Source organism: Silurus aristotelis (genome assembly GCF_946808225.1).
Source record: "Silurus aristotelis genome assembly, chromosome: 12".
Taxonomy (NCBI): domain Eukaryota; kingdom Metazoa; phylum Chordata; class Actinopteri; order Siluriformes; family Siluridae; genus Silurus; species Silurus aristotelis.
Window position 1 is genome coordinate 17,922,092 of NC_139585.1, and position 23,117 is coordinate 17,945,208.

Consider the following 23,117-nt stretch of genomic DNA (forward strand, 5'->3'; position numbering starts at 1 on the left):
AAAGTGTGCCAGTAGAAAACTTGAAGAGGCTCGCGTTCCAATCAATTCAACTTAACATAAGGAGAACAAAAGCAATAACTTTATCATGTTTAATTTGATATTACAGTACTGTAATGTATGCAGTAGGAGGTAAATCTCAGCAGATTTCCTTGGTCTTACTAAGTTACTGTTTGCATTAAAGTATAGTGTGTTTTGAAGCTACTAAATCTCAGCATGGATTATAACAATTAGCCTGCATGACTCCGTGCAGAGCGCATGAACTAGGCAGCTGGCCGATCAACACTTTTGCTTTTTGTTTTCTACACGTTTTAAGCAGACAAGTGCAAAACTCCATTTCTTTTGCTAAATCCAGTGGTCTTGTGGAGCCAAACTATTAATCACTGCTTTATTTTTTTCCACGATTGTATGTCGTTTTATTTGAGCATTCGGCTGGTCCCATTTTCTACTGCTGGACTTTATTTTCAAATGTAATACTTTTAATCGACATTGTTGATGTGTAAAGTATCAGTGGTGACCACACTGGGTTGATAAACCTGATGATTACCACGTCTCTACATCCTCCAAACAGAGGAGCACTCATCATTTGTATGCCATACGTTTTGCACATTGTGTACATATTTCAATGGATGTAATACATATTTTTATACGTGTTTAGCGCATCCATGAGCTCTATTTTGTGAATAGTTAAAAAAAAAAAAAAAAAGATACGAGTATACATACGCTGTTATGTGTCAATTCACTTTGCTGTATTGTGAACATACTGTTGTAGAGAATGTTTCCAAATCTTAAATATACCAGAGGAATGAAGTACAAAAAAAGTGTTTCTGTGGATTTTATTTATTTATTTATTATGACTGATTTCTATTTATAACTTGGAACAAAATTATAGGAAACAGGAAAATGTTTATATTCACAGTATTCGTATAATAATCCCATTCGTTCTGGAGGTGTGTTTATATTTACAGAGACTGCAAAAGCTGCACATACAATCTACTGTTGTGAATTGACTTTTGATTAACCAAGTCATTTGCCTATTTGCCTTTCCTGTAGTTGGTAAATAACGTACAGTGTTATACAGTGAAGACACTAAACTGATCCCGAAAGTCACTCGCAGATATTACACTAGATATCAAACAGGGGACCCTTACGAGAAAAATAAACCGACCGTGATGTCGGAGCGACGTGGGGCCGCCTTCCCGTGGGCTCACCACCTGCAGGAGGGACCATAAGGGACCAGTGCGGAGAGGATTGGGCAGCAGTCGAAGGCGGGGGCCTTGACAGCCCGATCCCTGGACACGGAGAAGTGTCTGGGGAATCTGCTTAGACTGCTGCCCCCGCGACCCGAATTACGGATAAGCGGGAGAAGATGAAATGATGAAATGAAATGTTATTAAACATTCTCTCTTCTTTTTCTTAGCAACAGTTTATAAAACATTTTTAGTAGCATTACGTTGTTTAAGGTACTGATCAAATAATAAACTAGTAGTGTGTAGTTACAGGAAAAAGTAATTTTATAATATATGATAAAATTATTATATATAATATATATATATATATATATATATATATATATATATATATATGTGTATGTATATGAGAGAGAGATGCATATACATATATAGATACATATATATAGATACATATATATATATATATATATATATATATATATATATATATATATATATATATATATACACACACACACACACACACACACACACACACACACACAGTACCGACCAAAAGTTTGGACACACCTCATTCAAAGAGGTTTTTTTTTTTTTTTTATGACAATGAAAATTGTAGATTCACACTGAAGGCATCAAAACTATGAATTAACACATGTGGAATTATATATGGAATTATATAGATAACAAAAAAGTGTGAAACAACTGAAAAATGTCATATTCTAGGTTCTTCAAAGTAGCCACCTTTTGCTTTAATTACTGCTTTGCACACTCTTGGCATTCTCTTGATGAGCTTCAAGTGGTAGTCACCTGAAATGGTCTTCCAACAGTCTTGAAGGAGTTCCCCGAGAGATGCTTGGCACTTGTTGGCCCTTTTGCCTTTACTCTGCGGTCCAGCTCACCCCTAAACCATCTCGATTGGGTTCAGGTCCCGTGACTGTGGAGGCCAGGTCATCTGGCGCAGCACCCCATCACTCTCCTTCTTGGTCAAATAGCCCTTGATGCCTTCAGTGTGAATCTACAATTTTCATAGTCATTAAAATAAAGAAAACTCTTTGAATGAGAAGGTGTGTCCAAACTTTTGGTCTGTACTGTGTATATATATATATAATGTATATAGTAATGAATGTATTGTATATGAATTGTCTTTATATTGTCTTTAATGTATATGAATATTTTCTTGATTGTAAGTGTAATATTCTGTGATATCAGATATGCAATCAGCAGTAATTCTACAGTGTCTAGTATAAATCTTCACAGCAAAATAAGCTTTAGTGAGGTAACGGTTTACTGTGGACACTTTTAGATCCGGGGGACGATCTGGATTTCCGTATGGCAGGAAGGACAAAAGTGGCAGGTGTCTTTGAAGTAGTTTAGAACAAAAGGCAGCAGGCAGCATCCGGCTACACAGCTGAAAGTGTAGAGAGGCAGATTAAATGTAATAAAACACTGCTGCGTGCTGTATGTACACAAAAGCATTTACATTCACTAGGGAAATGAGACATAAGCTCTGCAGATTCTACATTTCTGACTTAAGACATACTCACCCCAGCAACGTGGAGAAATAGCAGAGGAGAAAGGAAGTTTTGCCCACTTTGTGCTGAATCTCAGTGGTAACATGCTGCTTGCAGGTGGGACACTGCACCATAGCTGGAGAAAAGGCCAAGTCCTTCACCTCTAACAACTCTGTAGCAGAAAATCACTGTTCAGTCTTTGTTTTACTTGCATTTTACAAGTTGTGACCTTTAGGTGACACTGGAGTACCTGGATCAGATAAAGTGGGATTCAGCTCTTCATCAGATGGGCTCTGGACTGTAAATGCAACATATAATATTATATTCAACTTGATATATGTTATGTTGCATAATATCTTGATTTCTAGTGGTTTTTCTGGATAAGTTTAAAGTTTTGTTGAAAGGTTTTAAACAATAATCTTAGAGGAACAATTTGTATATTTTAGATCCTGCTGATATACACCATGCAAATTTCATCCATTGCAATGAAAACATTCACACACAAACACCAACCGTGAACCCATGTGGGCTTCCCAATATTCTAACTAATGACTTCATAAATCCTTGATCATAAAATAATTAATATTTATTCTAGAAGGTGATAAAAGGCTTCTAGTTTAGGAAAATAACTAGAATGTATTCTCTTTTTTTTTCTGTGCCATGACAAAAACAGCCTGATATGTTCTTCATCCCTCAAAAAAAGACCGGTTTATAATGGCGTGAAAAAAAAGTGATACTATTGCGTCTAAAAATAAAATTGAACTGACATAAGTGTAATTTAACACACAACGTCTCAGACCAGTCTTTCATTAGCAGTGCAAACACACTGAGGACCTGCAAGTCCTGACATTTTTTCCCTGGTCAGGATAATGTAGTGAAATGATACAGTATTTGATATTATTATTTACATTTAAATACACATAACTTGTATCCTTTAAACAAGCTCTGGAAACATACCAATGACAGATGATTCCTTTGTAATTTCTGTGGTGGTGGTGGTGGAGTGTTTTTCCTGCAAACCCTTTCTGCTTGTCAACTCGCTCTCTTTCTCAGACAAGCTCTGGAGCTCTTTTTCTATTTTCTCCAGCTCATACAGCCCTTGGTCATCTTTTGGACAGAAATCACCTAAAAAAGTAGATGTGGAGATAAAACACAGAATCAGAGCTGTTGTAGAAGCAGAAACCCTGTTCATATTAATATATAGAGTAGTATTTATTCATTCATTCCTTATTTTTCAGTAACTGCTTCAACCTGGTCATACTGTAATGGATTCAGAGCTAACGGACTAGATGGACCTCAAGGCTACCATAGAGCTCATGCTTTCACACTCTTACTGTATTCATATTGATTATGACGTATTCACCTACTCAAATGAATTGATGAAACAAAGAAAGAAACAAAAAAAAAAAACCCAGAAGAATCTCACACAAGCATGAGATTATATAAAACCCCATGCAGACAGTAACCCAAGGGCAGAATGATAGTGGGGACCCTGGATCTAAGAGTAGTCATGGCCCACCTGTTCCACCTGGCAGCTGCCGTATCATTTAGCTGCATGAGCAAACAGAAATATCAATGACTAAAACCCAAAGTGAAAGTATAGCCCATATGACAAGGGTGAGTCAAATGAAAATGTAAAAAATCCAGTAGTCCAAAATGTTAAAAGTCCAATAATTATAATGCAATATCTTTTTCTAGAGGAAACCAAACACTCTAGACACTGAAACACTTGCACTGAATGAATGGATACATTTTTGTGACCCTGAAACTGTTCACCTTCTTTGGAGTTTTTTTTCAGGAACTCCTGCAGCTCCAGCAGAAGACTGCGCCGACTCTTGAGCTGCTGCACTCTGGTCATGATGTACCACATCTCAGTGGAGTCCATCTCTATTTGGTCCTCTTCAGGTGTCATAATTTCTCTCTGTTCACTGCCAAAGTAAATCCTGTAATGATCATCCAGTGGATCATCTATCACATAACTGTAGTTTTTACCTCCAAGCTTTGCCGAAGAGTCTTTATCACCAGGACAGAACAGTGTACAGAGATGTTAAAACTGTCCAGGTGTTTGCTCAGTCAGATGGTCCCTGGGTTAGAAATTGAGCATGCAAATGAATAATCGATTTGGTTTCCTTTGAATTACTAATGTTGCGTTTATTACACTGAACAACCTGCTTTAAATATTTTACATTTTCCTCACTTACTTTTTTCCTAATCCATGAAAATATAAATATATCTGTTACATATTGCAACAGACAAAGGCTGTCTATAAACCGAAATATCATGCACATACCCCACCTTTCTTTACTGCTCATCATTTTAATAACGTTTTTGCACTACGTCATGCTGATGGCCTTGTAAGATACCTGTCTAGTTTTTTCTGGATCAAGTCAGTTATTTACATTTCCCAAAAGTGACATGCAGTGGTCTATTAGTTTGAAAATTTGTTTACCTGTTTGTTGAGCTCTGCAATGCTGCTAGTGTGAGGTTTCATCATAATTTAAATGCATTTCCATAATCAAATAGTGTACATACACTGGAAAGGTGTGCAGAACTACCCAGAAGAGGAGGAAAAGGTTATATCTCTTTTATTGAGGAATGGTGCGTGAAAAAAAAAAATTATAGGTCCAGTGTATTAGTCAATAACCTTGATTCTTAAGGTACTGGAAACTTTTATCCAGGCTAGAATCTAGAAGAATAGTGCTCAAGAACAGCCCTACAAGCTGGGGTAAGCTTCCAACAGTTCAGGTTGAACTCTTTTATTTTACACATTTGTTTCCTTGTCCTGTTCACCCACGTCGAGTTTTGAGTCATATATATGCAAATCAAGTCAAATAAATAAATCGCGGACGGTGTGGCATATTGGATTGAGGCCAAATCAGAGTATTTCCTAGTGATAGCCGCTAGAGGTCAGTGTTGTTCAGAATGGTGAGTCACGTGCTCAGGCTGTGCTGGAACACTGCACTGCAATAACGCTGAAATATTAACCAGCAAACTAACTGTCGTCCTTCACCACCTTCTCTCTCTCTCTCTCTCTCTCTCTCTCTCTCTCTCTCTCTCTCTCTCTCTCTCTCTCTCTCTCTCTCCTCTCTCTCTCTCTCTCTCTCTCTCTCCCTTTCTCTTTCTTTCACTCATAGCCTTGGAAAGAGTGTGTTTTGAGAGACTGCATGAAATATATTAATGATTGAAATAAAATATCCCTGCTGAAAAATCCAGCTTTGGTCTGACCAGCAACCAGCTGCCAACATAAAGAGCTGCACATTTTCTACTTTCTAAGTTACTAATAATGCTAGAACAACTATGCCAGTAAATGTCTAAGAATATTTTACTGTATTGTTGTTTTCTTGAAATATTTTGTGTACAGTGTAGTATTTGTGATTCCAAATCTAGTTCATTTTTAGCAGCTATTTTACCAGCTGGTAAGCAGGGCTTATTTCTGCAGGAATGCATGTGTGTGAGTGTGTTGAGAGAGAGAGAGAGAGAGAGAGAGAGAGAGAGAGAGAGATAGAGAGAGAGAGAGAGAGAGAGAGAGAGAGAGAGAGAGAGAACCATGTGTGTGAATGAAAACATTGAGATCCACTTCCTGTTGCAGTGGAAGCAGCTGGCTGTTCACTATGAGTAATGGAAGGGGAACGAAAAGCCTGGCGCACACAAGCCAGCAATGTGGCTCCCTGTACCTCTGTTCACTTTAGCCCCTTTACTTACTACCCCTACTACCACTCCTGTATAAATCACTTCACTTAACTTAAACAATATAACATGCTTACAGAAAGTTCAGATATATATAAAAACACTCATATTAAGTAAGAATAAGAGTAGTCCAAGAAAGCTTGTGCTGTTATAGTGTCTTTCTTTAAAACCCTCCCCCTACTTTGTTTCTCAGATTATATTTACATACACACACACACACACACACACACACACACACACACACACACACACACAAACTTCTCTTTTCTCTAAACAAAAATGTGCCAAACGTGACCCTTGGTAATGATGTCACAGTAGGCGGGTCCTGGCGAGCCTGAGAGCCATGCACAATGGTGCATTTTGAGGAGGATCGAGGATGTGTTTAACAGGAAAAAAAAAAAGTATTGAGAAAGTATAGTAAAATCTTAAATCAAAGTAAATAAATGAAAGTATTCATCCAAAATGTATAAATGAAAGTAAAAGAAAAAACTACGTTTAAATGCACTCAAATATTAAAAAGTTAACTGTAACTGTTTTTAACTGATGAATGTAGAAAAGTTAGTCATTTTTTCATGTGAAAATCATTTTCTTATACATTTAACTATACCCTTCTGATTCACATTAGTAATATTTACCAATAGGCAGAATTTTATATAATTTGGATATATCTACTGATATGTCTTAATGTTTACCAAAACCTGCCATTAACAAAAAAAAAACAGGCCAAACTAGTTCAATAAAGCTAGTTGATGTAAGCAAATTAGAGGAACTTGTCTCAACTTGCTTAAGTTTAAAAAATTAGATGCCTCACATTATAAGAGCAGAAGTGTGCAGAAATATTTTATATTCAGTATACTCAGTGCTCACTACTTTGTGAAACATGGCAAGGTCACACTCAATTATGTTTTTTCTACATTGATAACCCTGACTGAATGTTATTAGCATGATTTATACAGGTTATTCAAAAGTTTAAATAAAAAAATTTAATGAGATAAGAGTAATTATTTTCTTTGAGAATTAATTAAGTACGAATACAGGTATTAAACTGAATAATAATTTTGTAGAGTAATTAGGAACCATTGCCAAAGTGTTTTCCACCCCTGCTATTCAGTGTGTGATATTGAATTGTAGTTATTAAGTTGTAAAACGACAGGAAATTATGGTTTAAGGTTCACATTGTGTCTGTGTGACATATTAACACTAAATAATTTGGTAGCCTTCTTTATACTTACTCATGTACCTCTAGCCTGAATTAAAGGAGCTGAGAAAACCCTACACCCAACAAAAAAAAAATTACTGGGTTGACACTCTCAAGAACACACAATTTTTTAATTAAGCAATTTCATTATGTATCTCTCACCTAAAAACATGAATAGTGTAGTAAATCATTTAAGGCACATGAATCTGGAGGCGCAGTTAAGATGTATTTTCTTTCACTAAAGTGAAGAAACTTTTTCTTTAAAATGCCATTTCATTCAAATATACTCAATGAACATACATATAAACTCAAAAAGCATGTGTGTGTGTGTGTGTGTGTGTGTGTGTGTGTGTGTGTATGCAGCTGTGCTGATTTGTCTCTGGTGTAGTAGGACTGGGATTCTGGCTGTCTGTAACTGCTGAAGGGAGGAGCAGGGATTGTGTTTGGGGAGGGAATGAATGGACCAATCAGACCCCACTATTGTTATCCGCATCCAGACACAAGTAAAAGATACTACGTACTGCTCTCTGTCTCACACTGCCATGCATGCACACTGTCTCTCACTCTCAGTTCCTACTCTTTGTTCATCCTGCCCTGGTTCAGTCTAGACAAACGCACACTTAAAATTCATTCTTTTATGTCTGGCACAAAGCAGAGAGACTCTGATGTGTATGTATTTGCAGTTTAATTAACTAACCGACTGGAAGAAAATGCACAATAGCACCATTAAAATGAAAACAGTGAATGTTACACGTTAATTCCCACATTCACTCCAGTTACTAAGTAAAAGCTTATTTGTTAACTTGTGGGGCTGTATTGCAATGGGAAATAGGATTGTGTGTTGGGATAAAGGATATTGTTGCTCTAGTCTTGGAGTCCAGAGCTTAAACCAGCTCATTTATAATCTACACTCTCTTTCTCTGCTTCTCATATGACAGAACACAGTGATCATAGCACACCCTGAATCTTTCACTTCCTGCTGACTCATACCCATTCATTCAGCTGCTGCTTCACTCAGCACGGTTAGACATCAGGTATCAAAACACACACACACACACACACACACACACACACACACACACACACACACACACAAGCTGTTTCTGATTCAGTAAATAAGTAGGACTTACTTCCCCTTTTCCCGCTTACTACATTATATGTACTACATGATATGCTGCACAGTGTTGTTTTTCTTTTACACACCACAAGCCTGACACAGACAGAGAAACAGCGAACAGAGACTCTCACTTGGCCTTGTCCCCTTGGCAACATGAAGTGCGGTGCCCATGCTGTAAATTCATCCCACAGCCCAAAAGGAAGCAAAAGTATGAGTGGCTGAGTGGCTAGCTGCTTATAAAACAACACTGTGCCCTGAATTCAAACTAAGAGGTGGGAATCTCTATGGCCCTCATGATTCAATGCAATTTAATTCACAACATGATCATGGATCGAGGGCAGCATTGTGTTGAGCAGGTAGCATTGATGCTTCAAATCTCGGAATCACTGGTTTGGTCCTGAGCTCGGGATAATGTATGTGTGGATTTTCACAGAATCAGCTAACGTTTTTTTTCCACCTTGCTCTGGTGAAAGGCTTTAGATCGGCACTGCCTCGGTCACTGGAATAAAGAATTTACTGAACATAAATGAATTAATCATTCTATTCTGTGATCCTTCTTTGATCCTTTCAGGTGTTAAAATGAATTTATTTATAGCAAAGTTCAATTCACGATTGTTATAATTTAAAAGAGCAGCACTGATGCTTTCAGTCAAATTACAGATTTACACATGCTGGATCGCTCACATCATTTCTGTAGTAACAGTAATTGTAAGAGAGTCACTAAGCAGGGCTGTTGACTCCTGAAACATGTAGCATGTAAACATCAACTAGCCTCCTTTGCATCATTTACTACAGAGTTACAAATGGCCTCTGGGAGCAACAGCAGCGCTGTTTAGTGTGTTAAGAGCAGTCCAAGCAGCTGCACACAAATTTAAGATCACTAAGCACAATGCCAAGCATGAACTAGAGTGCTGTAACTGGACTCTGGTGTGGAGGACATGCTTTCCAGAATGCATTCCTTCTGGAATGCCAACATAGTGCCAACATTAATGTTTGGTGAAGGAAGTATAATGATATGTGGATGTTTTGGACTAGACCTCTTAGTTCCAGTGAATGGTAACATCAAAGCTACAGCATTCAAAATATTTTAGATAATTATATATCTTCAACTTTGTGGCAACAGGTTTGCAAAGGCCCTGTCCTGTTTCAGCCTTACAGTGCCCTTGTGCAATTCAATGTCCATAAAGAAATGTTTTGGAGAGCTTGGTGTGGACAAATTCCAGCAGCCTGCAAAGAGCCAAGACCACAACCCCAAATAACACCTTTAGTCAAATATGAACCCGGACATTCTCATCAAACATCAGTGCCTGGATTTACGTATGGTCTGGACTGACATGGGCACACACCAAATTACATATTAATGCCCATAGTTTTGGAATGGGATGTCCAGGATAATAGGTATGATGGGCAGGTGTCCACAAATTTATTGCCTATAATTATAGGCAAATGCAAACATCTAAATGCTGAATTCTTTGTTTTAACTATAATTTAAAAAAACGGTGCGAAGGCAAGAATGCTGCAAAAGCATGTTTGGGGTGAATGCCCAGGCCAGGGTTCACCTGGCATAGACATGCCTTCTCATGCAGCCTGGTGGAGTCGCACTTAACAACTTGGCACTGTCTTGGTTTCTAGGTCATGGTCTGAGAAAACAAACACACCAACACACTGTACACAGACTGTAGAGGTGCGGACTGAGGCATGCAGCGGCTCGATAAATCAAAGCCTCCCTCTCTGCTGGTGTGTGGGGAAGAACTGAAGCGGAGTGAGGACACCCAGAGTGAGAACTCACTGAACCCTGTACTGCCCAGCTCGGAACGCCCAGTCTGAGGCGTCTGTGTGTTGCTTTCTGTGGAAACATCTGCATTTAATATTTACTCGTATTTAAATCTGATTTGAGGGGATCCAGGGCTGTGGAAACTTTATTTGTAAGTACAGGGTCAAAACAGCTACTCTTACTGAACTGAAGCACTGAGGTCTTAACAAATCTTTGCAGAATGTAAACGTCAGCATGTGCATTCAGAAGCTAAGGAACCGAAAGGCATACACGACTGACTCTTTTTGCATGATTTGCCTGAATACAAAACACCACCCGGAAACTGTGTTCTGAGCAAAGAGTCAAAAGGCTTTCAGCAGGAAAATAAATAAATAAAACACACCACCATATGACATACAATATTTATTTAGGAACACAAACAATGATAAGTTAATTATCAGGTAGTCCACAAATATTGTGGGAATGGTATCAATACAGTCATAAAGGGGAAAACATACATGAAAATCCGTTTAGGAACATGTGATCCCAAAAGACAAAAATTTTGATTAGAAAACTGGTGAAAATGAAAAATAAACCCAAGCACAAATTTTAAATGGGTTATTGACAGTAAGTTCATGACAGTTATTCATATTTTTTCTTCTAAGAGAAACAATCAAATCAACATAAAAAAAATGCATTCTCATTTTGCCATATTAAAATAAAAAGACTGTAGAAACGTGGAGGAGTCCTACCCTGAACTTGAATTGAGACATTTGTCCAATGCCCCTTTTTACACCCTCCCCTGTCTGATGAACCCAGAAGAGGGAATTAGAGAAGATTCTCAAAAAGATTAACATTTTTTTAAAACAAGGAAATCATGTAGATTTCCCCCCAAAAGCAAGAAATATGATATATATTTATATATGAAGACATGCAAAGTGGCAAGTCGGCTTACAAACATGTCATAGTAGTCTGGTTGTATGTAGTTTTTATCAGTTTATGTTTGAGACCCTTCCCAGCTAAGAAACAGTCTGATCGATGCCAAACACCTGAAAAAGATTTCAATAAAATTCATCAACAATTTCAAAAAAGACATTGGTCATTGCAGGGGACAAATAATAATAATAACAATTAAAAAAAAGAGTCCAGATGTATCTAGCAAGCCTAACACCTTTTGAGAACATCACTGTGTTACTGCATTAGGAAGAGAAGCAGGGCTGATACCCTATGTAAAATCCGGCTTTAAAAAAAAACGAATTTTTTTTTTCATTCAACTAGTGCGATTCCCTGATTGGCTGAGGAAAAGTCAGGTGACCAGTGAGGTAAGCAGAGTCCAGAGTCCCAGTATTGACGTTAAAAAGAAAACTGTCCTATCGACTTGCTGTTTCTTGTGTGTGAGCAGCACACACTAAACACATGAATGCTTGTGATGAATACCATTCAATAAAAAAAATGCAATAACAGAGCTCCACTCCTCATGCAATGTCAATGTGTGTAACGTTTTCGAGTACAGAAAGGACACCAGATGAAAGCTTGAAAAAAAAACTGTGACAAAAGTTGCTGCCTTAGAGTACATATATGTCCATCTTTCAGAAAATACAAGAAATAATCCTTGGGCATGACGATCATAGTCCCATTCATATTCATCTATTTTAATGAAGAAAAAAAACCTAGGAAAATTCAGTTGCTTTCTCAGTAATACAATGTGCGTCTCTTTTTTTTTCTTATTAACTTTGCATTGGCTGTTCTCGATTTCACCCATCCCTTAATTGTCCATGCTGCTTGGTGGATTCTTGCTTGTATCGCGCTCTCCTTCCCACCACTTCTTAAGGTGAGAGGACAAAGTGAGTGCCCCCTGTACCCCCCCCCCCAATATAATCGTACCCCCAACATTTTAGCCCCCTGCCCCACCCTGTTTTTTTTTTTGTTTTTGTTTTTTACCACCCCAGTGAGTGCAGGAAGAGGAGCCACGCAGTCCTGCTCCTCATCTCTCAGCCTCCATGGCCACACTGGCCTTCTGTTCGGCAGCTGCTTGCTGGTTGACAGTGGATGGCCACCCTGGGGGAGGGTGGGCCTGTGTGCCCGGAGGGCCCTGAGTCCATAATCCTTGCTGGCTGGCCACGGGTGGAGTCATACCCCAGCTGACCGGTGGTGGAGGGGAAGAGGTGGCCATGGATGCCATACTAGGGCTGCTGCTGCTGCTGAAGCTTTCTGATGCCTTGAGACGGGAGAACATGGTGAGCGCATCAGGGAAGTTAGGTGGAGTCGCCGGTGTGTTTGCTGGTGTACACATCTGAGGGGCCAAATAGACACAGAATTAGACACCAGAAGACATTATATGTGTCACCAGCAGTACAAAAAAATTTTTCTCCTAAGATAAGGAACGATCATATTCATGCAAGGGCGCAAACAACAAGTGGCATTAAACAAGGTGAAATGACAGAGCGACACCAAGCTAAACTGTCCTCGAAGAACATACCGACATTTCTTCTCGTTTCCATACAGTTCCCTCTGTTTGTTAATGATACGACTTCCTGTTTCACTGGCATTGCGCACTATTGCGTCCCATACACACTCTGCCCTGTTATGACCTCACTCAACTCCATTGTCCTCTTTGTACTAGCACGCTCCTTTGAGAACAAATCCCACCCTTACAGAGGTACACAACAGCCCACACAACAGCCCTCATGAGAGCGCAATAGGCTGCACAACATCACTATCTTTAAAACACAGTAATCATCCAGTCCCTGTGAACGTCTGCTACACTGTTTATTAGTGCCTGTGTGGCACACAAACAACCTATTTGCTCTTCCTGGGTTCTCTCCAGATGTAAACAGAAGAAGGATCCAAAAAAGATGTTGTATGATGCACTGTTGTGCTTGCTGTTCTAAGTGTGCCTGCACTGCTATGGGTGCTTTGTGACAGCTTCGTACACTTCCTGGTGTCTCCTTCCGAAGGCAATAGATAGGTATGAGAAACGTTTCCAGATTATCTTACTGCTAAGGCCAAACTTGCCTAGTTCACTCAAAGCCAGGATACTTTGCTCTGTTCTGTCAGCAAACTTGATTCCTTTTATCCGTGGCGCTTATCGACCCATCTGAAAGAGTATCGCTGTGCAATGGCCACAACTGCCCCTTTATCAACGGTCAAAAGTCTCAAATGATCTGCACTCTCTATTACCACTGACAATTTGCTGGAGAGGCCGGAATCTATGAAATTGTGTAAATCGGAAATCAGGAAATTATGAGCAAAGCTTTAAATGCTACCAACAGGACAAGACATTATCATTTAAGAAGTGCTGAAATGGTAGCATATCGTATTTAGTTAATGCTGCATAACAGAGGTGAAGGTCAACATCTAAATACAGCCTCTAAAGCAAAACACGAGCATCTGTGGGACCTCAATTATTATAATAGCATGACAAACTGCTGTTCACAAGTGCAGTGTACACAACAAACAAGCAGAAACCCACAGCTGTGTTGCTATGAAAATATTTTGGTTGCAAGCACAGATGCCATGTCGAGAATTAAGGTTGAATTAAGACAAGCCATTCCTTTTTATTACTTGTATTTGAAAACACGAGTCCAACTTTCACCAAGCAACAAACGCGTTGCCCCTGGCCTCTGCCTTCGTCCTCAGAGTGTGAAAATCCATACCATAAACATATTAACCAAACAAACCCTGAGTGGTTTTAGAATTACATTATAAGCTCTTTCAGACAAGAGTCTGAGTGGACGGTGAATGTCTAAACAAATGTGGTCTCATTACGTCAGTGAGGTTGGGATTTTACAGCTGGAACCAATGCGCTACAGTGCTTTCAAACCGAAATCAGAAAACTCTCAACAATTTCACCACGGGCAAGTAAAGGCAGCTGTGTGGGATAAGAGCTTTCACCTTCTTTTCAATAAGATTGCTCTCATGTCCACACTTGCACGGAGATGAGAATCCCACAGGCGCCTGAGAGTGAGCAGCACACTTATCCCCATTTCCCTTTACAATTCCACTAGTGAGCGCTACACGAGTGTTTCATTCCATAAACAGAAGTTGCTAGGATTTATAGCTTTTACACATGCTTCTGAAAATGTTCCTCACCCTCTCCATTAGTGTTCACTCTTAATAATGACAAAGAACAGAAGACCGCTTTCAGTTAACTTCATTGTTCAGAGGAAGACCTGATTTATCGACACCTTCCAAGCATGTCTAGTTGAATTACTGACTATTCTCACTGTTGGTGCTGCTCTTTTTCTCTATTCGTTTCACTCATGCGTGCACACACACAACGCTTAGGGGGATCAGTTGAGTGAGGAGTATGAATACCACAGTTAATTTAATGAATTGATGGTGCACTGCAGCATTCTATCACAAGACAACAGACTTAAGTCTAAAAGCACAAGCAAAGGCTGCTAAGCTGCAGTTCTGTTTGAGGAAACGGTGTGTATGTCACTCAGTGAGAAGCTGACAAGACCACAGTGTGGGGAGACCGGAATGCAGTGAAGTGACGGGTCAGAGCTGCTAATTCACTAATCTAGCCTGCAAAATGATCACTTGAGACACATGCAATGCAGTACTTAAAAGAATGTGGAAGTAGCTGTTTCACGTTGTTTGCGTGTGTATGTGCTTGCACACACGCGGGTAAATGATCTCTTGGAGCAGCGCTTGATTATTAACCTGACTGTTGACACACCACAGTGGGATTTTACAGCAAAACAATAGGCAGTTATTGTCTCGGTGTACTGGTATATTTTTCTAAATACGAGGCTGAAAGAAAAATCATTCACTGCTTACGTCTGAGGGAGGAACATGATGTTATTAGGAAACGCTAACTGGGGCATTACTGAGCCATGAAAAGCAGTCATTGTGCAATAATCAAGAAAAGAAGGTTGGAAAATCCCCAAGGTTAAAGCAAAGAGCATAGACATGATCAAGGCCCACAAACACAAGAGACTGAAATAGATGGAATGGCTAAATTTATATATCACAACAAAGTTACATGGCATCGTAAAAAGCAGGTAATATAGAAATCTGTGCTTGAGGTCACACAAGTATGCAGCAGACGTGTGGGTGTGCATGTGTGTGTATATGATATGTACGTGTTCACACATCTTCTCTTCACACTCAGCCAAACCATCTACCAAGCTCCTGTGTTCCAGGAAGCGCTGCTACTAGAAACACACACACACACACACACACACACACACACACACACACACACACACACACACACACACACACACACACACACACACACACACACACACACACACACACACACACACACACACACACACACACACACACACGCCAAACCACTTCAGATGTGGCCCTCAAAATTTTTAGTGGAACTTTTATTTGAGAAAAAGGCCCAAACCTTAAACATACTGCATGAGCTATAATAAGGGCATATACATCTCAGAAGATATTCATGTACCTATCAATTTCCCAACATGTCAAATGATCCTCATTTTTTTTTTTTTTATTATGAAATTTTTACTATTCACCTTATTAGGAATGCCTAATACACATCCATGCAATTACCCAATAAGAAAATTACAGAGCAGCAGTGCAATAAAGAAAAACCTGAAAATTCAGATCCAGAGCTTTAGTACTGTTCACATTCAAAAATAAGATTACAGGGAAAATGTGATCACAGTGACACTGATCACGATGCCAGAAAGGCTGGCTTAAGTATTTTAGAAACTGCCAAACTGAGATTTTCACACACACAACACAATCTCACGCAATAGTGCCAACCAAGTTTAAAAAAAAAATAAATAAAAATAGCCAGCATCCATCAGAGTTATGGTTCTGAAATGCCTTGTTGCTGTGAGAGGTCAGGGGGCAAAGACAAGACTGTTGATCTGCCAAAAAAGGCTTAAGGTAACTCTAGTGATCCTTAAACTGATTGCGCTACAAATGCAGAAGATCACATCAAGTTCCACACACCTGTTAGACAACAACAGGATTATGTGGATACAGTGAGCACAAGCTCTGGACAGAGTTGAAGACTGTAAAAAGACCAGGTTAATTTACTCCATTTTGATATTAGCATTACGTAAGCTCTTGAACAGCATCTGTGAGGTACTAAGCATTGCACTGCTGTCAAATACACACACACACACACACACACACACACACACACACACACACACACACACACACACACACACACACACACACACACACACACCACACACACAGCAGCAAGGGCAAAGCAACATGTAAATATAGCAGTGATTTTGTGGTCATGCCACATGTTGAACATTTCCAAACTGCTGATGATAATTTAGATTCTAAAATATTGTACTAAACTATTTAAAACTTTAAAATATTGCAATTTTGTAAAGAATTTCATTTTTCCCTCCTGTTTTTGTTGACTACCTCTTTACTAACAGTTTAGTTACCATTTATATTCACACGTAATACTATTCTATAATGTATGTCAAAATCACCTATGACTACTTGCAGCAATACTGACATCATCTTGCACTAATGCACCTCAAACACTAGTTGTTCCACTTTCCCAATTCCACGCCTTTAAAAGACCAAGCGAGCGACCAAGTGTAGCCTCTCCCATTCATTAATAAATAAGCATATCTTATTCTCAGCTCCACGCCATTCTCTGAGCTTGGGGTATTTGTAGCTGGACCTGCACATTACCTTATTCTGCCTGTTCATGCCTGCTACTCCTACAAGCTCCAGCTCTCCTTAAGTCACACCCAGAAACAAACCACATGGTTAAAGTTACCAGAACCATAACACCCTCTTTGTTATGACTCAGCTTGTGAGTAACAGCATGTTAACCCTAGTGGTTTTGGATTTAGGTTTGTTTTTAGTCAACTCAACAACTGACTTTGGTGGCTTCAGTGAACATTATTGCAAGTAAAAAAAAAATTATAATAAGTAAATGCAAATCTGCAGGGAAGAAGAAATTAGTTCTTCAAATGAAGTTCTTTTTATTTCGTTTTTTTTTACCTTCATTTATTCCTGCATTAATCCTAAAAGGTAAAATCTGTTAAATTATTTTACACGTTTAAACATTGTACAACACCATTACTATGTACTACTAAATAATGTAACCATTATATATATATATATATATATACACACACACACACACACACACACACACACAAGAGGTGAAGCATGTAAAACCTTGGCAAGAGGAGCACAAAGCAGGTCTTTCACATACATATGCACAATCATCACTATCTAAACACATGAGCTCATAAAGAATAGTAGTCAAAATCAAAGTTATTTGTGTTGATTATATTTTCTATAAGTATAGTAAATTAGTACAAATCTTCAGAAAATTTCTTAAAATGTTTCCCTTCAAATGTATGTATGTATAATAATTATATACACACATGTAACACACACACACACACACACACACACACACACACACACACACATATATATCATCAAGAGCTTCTGCCAAATTTTCACTGCTTATAGCATTTATTTTTCATTTATTGTACATATCTTTACAAATTTATCTGCACTTTATGCTGTGTACCTGTGCTAAGCAGTAACAATAAATTACTATCTATCTATCTATCTATCTATCTATCTATCTATCTATCTATCTATCTATCTATCTATCTATCTATCTATCTATCTATCTATCTATCTATCTATTTTTAGGGTGACAGGCTTATTTCCTGAATGAGTGTCTCCGTGTGTGTGTGTGTGTGTGTGTGTGTGTGTGTGTGTGTGTGTGTGTGTGTGTGTGTGTGTGTGTGTGCGTGCGTGTGTGCGTGCGTGTGTGCGTGCGCCGGGGGGGGGGTGTGTCGCCTTATGGCTTGACAATGGTGCATATATCACTAGTGTATGCAGTAGGCACCAGTAACCACATGCATGCATTGTAATTTAAATCTCAATTATAGTTTAGTTTACTTTACTTCAATGATACTAATAATTCAATGATAATTTTGGGGGGTTGGGGTGGTGGGTGGGGGGTTGCCATAATCAGCTAAATTTTCAGTCTGAGTTTTTGACCCAGGGCACTTTACATTTCAGTTCTGCTTTGAGACAAACATTTTCATTTCGCTACATGACTAATGTAAATCAGTAATGACTAGATCACATATTATCCCGAGAATAACATTAAACACAATGACTAAAGCATTAAGTCTCGGTCAAAGTTTTGTTGCTCAAAAATGATCTCATTACATGATCATGAAAAACATGTTTCTTCTTAAGATGAACACCAGCAGCCATTTTGTATTAGAATGTGTGTGTGTGGTCTTACAGGTGACCGCATGATTACTCAGTATTAGTCTGATTAAATCCACAGCAGGGCACTTCATAAAATGTTTTAATTTTTTATTACATTCTGTTTGAGACACAAAAGGAACAGTCATCATTAGTAATTCAACTAATAATTACTGGAGTCTTGGTGTGTTTTTAGTACAAATACAGTACATAAGTATGTCAAATGACAAAGCAAATATTTGCTGTACTGCATATTCTATATTCTGTAGTTAAGGCCAAAAGGGCATCAGAGAGCCTCAGTTCTGTCAATCAAAAGAACTGTGTCAGTGCTGTGGAAATTCTGGAGCAAAGTGGATTAGAGCAATAGAGCTAAACAGTGCTTAGAAGCTGAAATAGGATATCCAACGCATGCTTGTCTGGGCTTTGTGTTTGAGTTTGACAATGTAAAAAAAAATACAAATAAATCTGAATTTTCCATCTAACTTGTCATGAGATGTAAATACATTTTGCTTCCTCAAGTTTGCATTGAAATTACAAAAAAAAACACACCAATGACAAAATCATTATCGCCTTTTATAAGAACAAAAAAACAACATATATCCACAACCTGTACTGGTGACCACACAACTAGAACCACATGATCTCATATATACACATGTAAAATGTTCAGTTGTTTGTACACACCAGTGTGGGTGGGGAAACACGTTGTTTCAACTAGATCACTGAACAGATTTTGAGAAAAGCACACGTTACAATTTCCATTCAATTGTTTGCAATTAACTGAAAAGGGGGAAAACGACTAGTTCCTGTTAAACACAAGACCGGAAGCAGTTTGATGCAACGGCCACTTACAAAAGGCACGAGCATGTAAAACAGGCCCGTCTCTCTCTCTCTCTCTCTCTCTCTCTCTCTCTCTCTCTCTCTCTCTCTCTCTCTCTCTCTCTCTCTCTATACGTGTGAGAGAGAGGGAGGTTGGAGAATACGGATGACTGATACAGTGTCTCTAAACAATAGCAGTGGTGTGTAATAGAGAGAGAGAGAGAGAGATAGATAGAGAGAGCACGCAGATGCGGGAAGTGGCTGTACAACCGGAAACATGACCCTCCTCAGTAAACGTAAACATTGTGTGCGGTTCTTCTTGGTGTTAAACCGTAAACCGAATCTGCTGAATAACACGGTACAATAATCTGACTGGATCATTATCGTGGACTTCTTTAGGACGCCACGTACATCTATTAACTCCTCCAGCCTTTTCTGCCCCATTGTCTCACTTCACTCCGGGGACAGAGAGGTGTATAAAGGCGGCTGTGTTCAGCTCCTCCTGCGGCGCAAAGCCGAGCGTGGCTGAGTGTGTTTATTTCTGGAAGCTCCGTGTCTCCGCAACATGGCCGACACACACACACAGCCTACATTGTTATTGTTAGCTCGCTATGCCTCTCGCTCCTCTTTAAACCAAACACATGGACACCTCGCAAGCACAACACGTACTATTCTGAACATTTACAGCAATAGACAACCAAATAATAATAAATGAATAAAGAGTGTGAATCAAGAAATCTGTACATTTCTGTACTTACCATTTGATGATGGTGACCGTATGGGATATTAGTCTCTTGGAAAAAGGCACTGAGGGCTGTCTGTAACCAAAGGGACACACAAACACCTCAGTAATGCCTCTATAATCACATTTCATTGCTTCATGATGGGATTTTTGGTACAATTTCAGTAAATACATGGTCTTTATTTTTCATTGACTACAAAACTATTTTAAGAGCCCCGTGGTCTTTATTTGTCATCGACAAACCATAATAATAATAATAATAATAACAACAAAAAAAAAGCCCCAGATTATGAATGAACCATAGAGTTGAAGTGTTTGTTGTCGTGTGTGAGATCTGGAGGGGGTGTAGATCAGGGGTCGGTCATCTCCACTGCATAATGGCTCTGTGAGCAGGAACACTGAGCCACGAGGAGATTATAAGGGCTTTTAATCCGGAGTAAATGAGAAAGGGAATCGCAGCCACAACAATACATTGTCTATTCTGGGTTTGGTTGTGTACATACGCACTCGGATATAAATACCCTCGTATAAAAGCAAACGCAATAAAAAATAATAAAACATAAATAAGTGTTTGTTTACAAAAAAAAAAAGACACTGTGATAACCCGGTGTCGTAAAGGCGGTGTGGGGAAGTGTGTACGGTTTTACGTGTGTTGATGGGATGCGGCGGTGTGAAGCGCTCAGGAGCGAGCGAGCGAACACACACACACACACACACACACACACACACACACACACACACGTACACATACATACACATACATACACATACATACACATACGCAACATAAACACTGCCGTTCGCGGTCCCCTTCTGCCTCACCTCAAACTGCCAGTGTGCCGCTTGCAGAAGCTGCTTGGCCTGATCTGCGGCGCATCCAGCTGTCAGGACGAACTGGTTTATCATTACTTGATGTTTTAGTTCATCCATGTTCGCCGGAGTGTGTTTCCGAGCCGCGGACGGTAGTGTTCGTGCCTGGGATTCAATTTTATCCGAGTGTGTTTCTCCCCTTCCCTTTCTCAGTCGTCCACCATTACAGCCGGCTGAGCAAACACAAATATTTACTGTTGGAGCGCAGGGGTAGGAGCCTACCTCTGACTGACAGCGCCACGCATCCAATCAGAGACGAGCGCTAAATTTGGGAAATGTAGGCGAACCTCATCTATGTTTTACGTTTCCCTGTCGTCGGAACGAAGACGCTCCAAATCAGTGCAGTTATCACACACATGTGGGTTCATGTATTACCTCAGAGTTAAGAGGATAACCATTTACGTTAGGTGTGTAACATATACAGTGGGCGTACAAGGCTTTGTTTGGGTTCCACATTGTTTTGTGGAGGACTCAATTTCCCGTCAGGCCGCTCTTTGTTTGTAAAATCATGTAAAGCTGGATTTTGTGAATGACGGCTGCTCCTGTCCAATTCCCGTCCGAGTTCTACCGCTACCTTGCCAAATATGGTAAACAAATCTTACAGGACCAATTGAATTGCGTGAAGCGATATAAAAGTACAAATGAAACCTGCGAAGTGTTTTAGAGCTGACTGTGTTCACCACATTTGCGCAGTCCGGCCCATGCGTGTATATTAGACCAGAGTTCCCAAACCTCTTTTTGCAGCACGGACCTAGTCAGTCAGACAGACAGACAGACAGACAGATAGATGGATGGATGGATGGATGGATGTATTATTTGTCACATGTAAATTACAGCACTGTGAAATTCTTCTAGCATATCAGCATATTTGGGGCCTTGCTAAAGGGCCTGCACAATTTCTTTTCATTGAATTGGGGATGGGGTGAGGGGATCACACACATAATACTATTACACAGTACTGTGCATATTTAATTATAATTTTTTTTACATTAGGGCACAGATAGACAAAAATCTTGCAGATCATGAAAGTCAATACAATGGAAATGAAATAAAATAAAATAGTTTTTATTTTTTCTGTGCCTCCAGACCACACATACAGTAAATATTCATACACACAGGCTCAGTTATCAGACTGCGACTTATGCCAGTACGACATTTAACTTATAACATAATTTGTACCAAAAAGTTGGTAATTGGTAAGAAATTATCCTAATGATCAATAACAGCTAAGAGTGCTCATACAAATAACCTGTAGCAAAAAGTTTCAGTAATACCTTCTCATGCACAGGGATTTAACATAATCTATGATTAACAATAATCTAATGAAAAACGGGTTGTTTTGGTTATTTCACAAATAAAACTTTACACTCATGTATATGATGTTTAATTCTGTCAGAGATGTCTCTTCATGTACATGCATTGAACATATTTTGAAGGAGTGCTCTATATCATCGCTTAGTTGCTCAGCATCGCAAATGTTGAGCTATTTTATGAGCTGCTCAGTAGCTCCTGTTTTCATAATATCAACTGACTGTATAAGACTGTAGACAGAACATTACTCATAAACTTACATTCCAGTGTTTATGTTACTTCTCACTCTCCAGTGTTCTGTATTGTTTAGAGATTTATAATCACACTCTTGATATCACCCAAATGAGGATGGGTTCCCCTTTAGAGTCTGGTTCCTCTCAAGGATTCCTTTTCATAACATCTAAGGGAGTTTTTCCTTGCCACAGTCGCCACGGCTGCTCATCAGGGATAAATACACATCGTTTACTTTAACTGTTAAATTCTGTAAAGCTGCAAATAGAAATAAACTTGACTTCACTTGAAGGTCACTGGGATTGTCTGAAGTCTAGACTTTCAGGCTGCTTTGTATCCTGTCAAGTGGCAAGTTTTTTAAACGTTTAATTTTAATATCAATTAAACATGTCAGTATGTCCTATGTCATATCATTATGATATGCTTTATGACAGTAGAAACAATGTCTGGTGTAATTGGTGTAGTTTATGG

The 23,117-nt window shown here is 39.1% G+C and overlaps 2 protein-coding genes across 5 annotated transcripts; both read right to left on the minus strand.

Moving 5' to 3' along the window:
* Positions 1 to 2,353: 2,353 nt before the first annotated feature.
* LOC310734236 (uncharacterized protein) lies at positions 2,354 to 5,777 on the minus strand. Of its 4 annotated transcripts, none has more exons than XM_083556019.1 (6): positions 5,154 to 5,777; positions 4,481 to 4,788; positions 3,662 to 3,829; positions 2,955 to 3,002; positions 2,738 to 2,876; positions 2,354 to 2,601 (listed from the first exon to the last, which is right to left on the minus strand). In XM_083556019.1, the coding sequence occupies exons 2-6, from the start codon at positions 4,614 to 4,616 to the stop codon at positions 2,493 to 2,495; spliced, it is 600 nt and encodes a 199-aa protein (XP_083412145.1). In that variant the 5' UTR covers positions 4,617 to 4,788; positions 5,154 to 5,777; the 3' UTR covers positions 2,354 to 2,492. The 4 variants fall into 4 exon arrangements, with proteins under 4 accessions (XP_083412145.1, XP_083412144.1, XP_083412143.1 ...); XM_083556018.1 differs by having other exon boundaries at positions 5,000 to 5,777; XM_083556017.1 differs by having other exon boundaries at positions 4,906 to 5,777.
* A 5,092-nt stretch (positions 5,778 to 10,869) lies between these two features.
* Positions 10,870 to 21,305, minus strand: ubald1a (UBA-like domain containing 1a). The gene is made up of 3 exons (XM_083557650.1): positions 21,057 to 21,305; positions 20,251 to 20,310; positions 10,870 to 12,752 (listed from the first exon to the last, which is right to left on the minus strand). The coding sequence occupies exons 1-3, from the start codon at positions 21,162 to 21,164 to the stop codon at positions 12,444 to 12,446; spliced, it is 477 nt and encodes a 158-aa protein (XP_083413776.1). The 5' UTR covers positions 21,165 to 21,305; the 3' UTR covers positions 10,870 to 12,443.
* Between the last annotated feature and the right edge of the window lie 1,812 nt (positions 21,306 to 23,117).

Excerpts from the sequence above, each read along its gene's own strand:
- LOC310734236 (XM_083556019.1), bottom strand. The coding sequence starts at position 4,616 with ATGACACCTGAAGAGGACCAAATAGAGATGGACTCCACTGAGATGTGG. Across the intron at positions 3,830-4,480 it reads GAAAAAAAACTCCAAAGAAG|GTGATTTCTGTCCAAAAGAT; the intron begins GTGAACAGTTTC and ends CTACTTTTTTAG. Across the intron at positions 2,602-2,737 it reads TATTTCTCCACGTTGCTGGG|CTGTGTAGCCGGATGCTGCC; the intron begins GTGAGTATGTCT and ends CTACACTTTCAG.
- ubald1a (XM_083557650.1), bottom strand. The coding sequence starts at position 21,164 with ATGGATGAACTAAAACATCAAGTAATGATAAACCAGTTCGTCCTGACA. Across the intron at positions 20,311-21,056 it reads CGGCACACTGGCAGTTTGAG|ACAGCCCTCAGTGCCTTTTT; the intron begins GTGAGGCAGAAG and ends CTTTGGTTACAG. Across the intron at positions 12,753-20,250 it reads ACGGTCACCATCATCAAATG|ATGTGTACACCAGCAAACAC; the intron begins GTAAGTACAGAA and ends TTGGCCCCTCAG.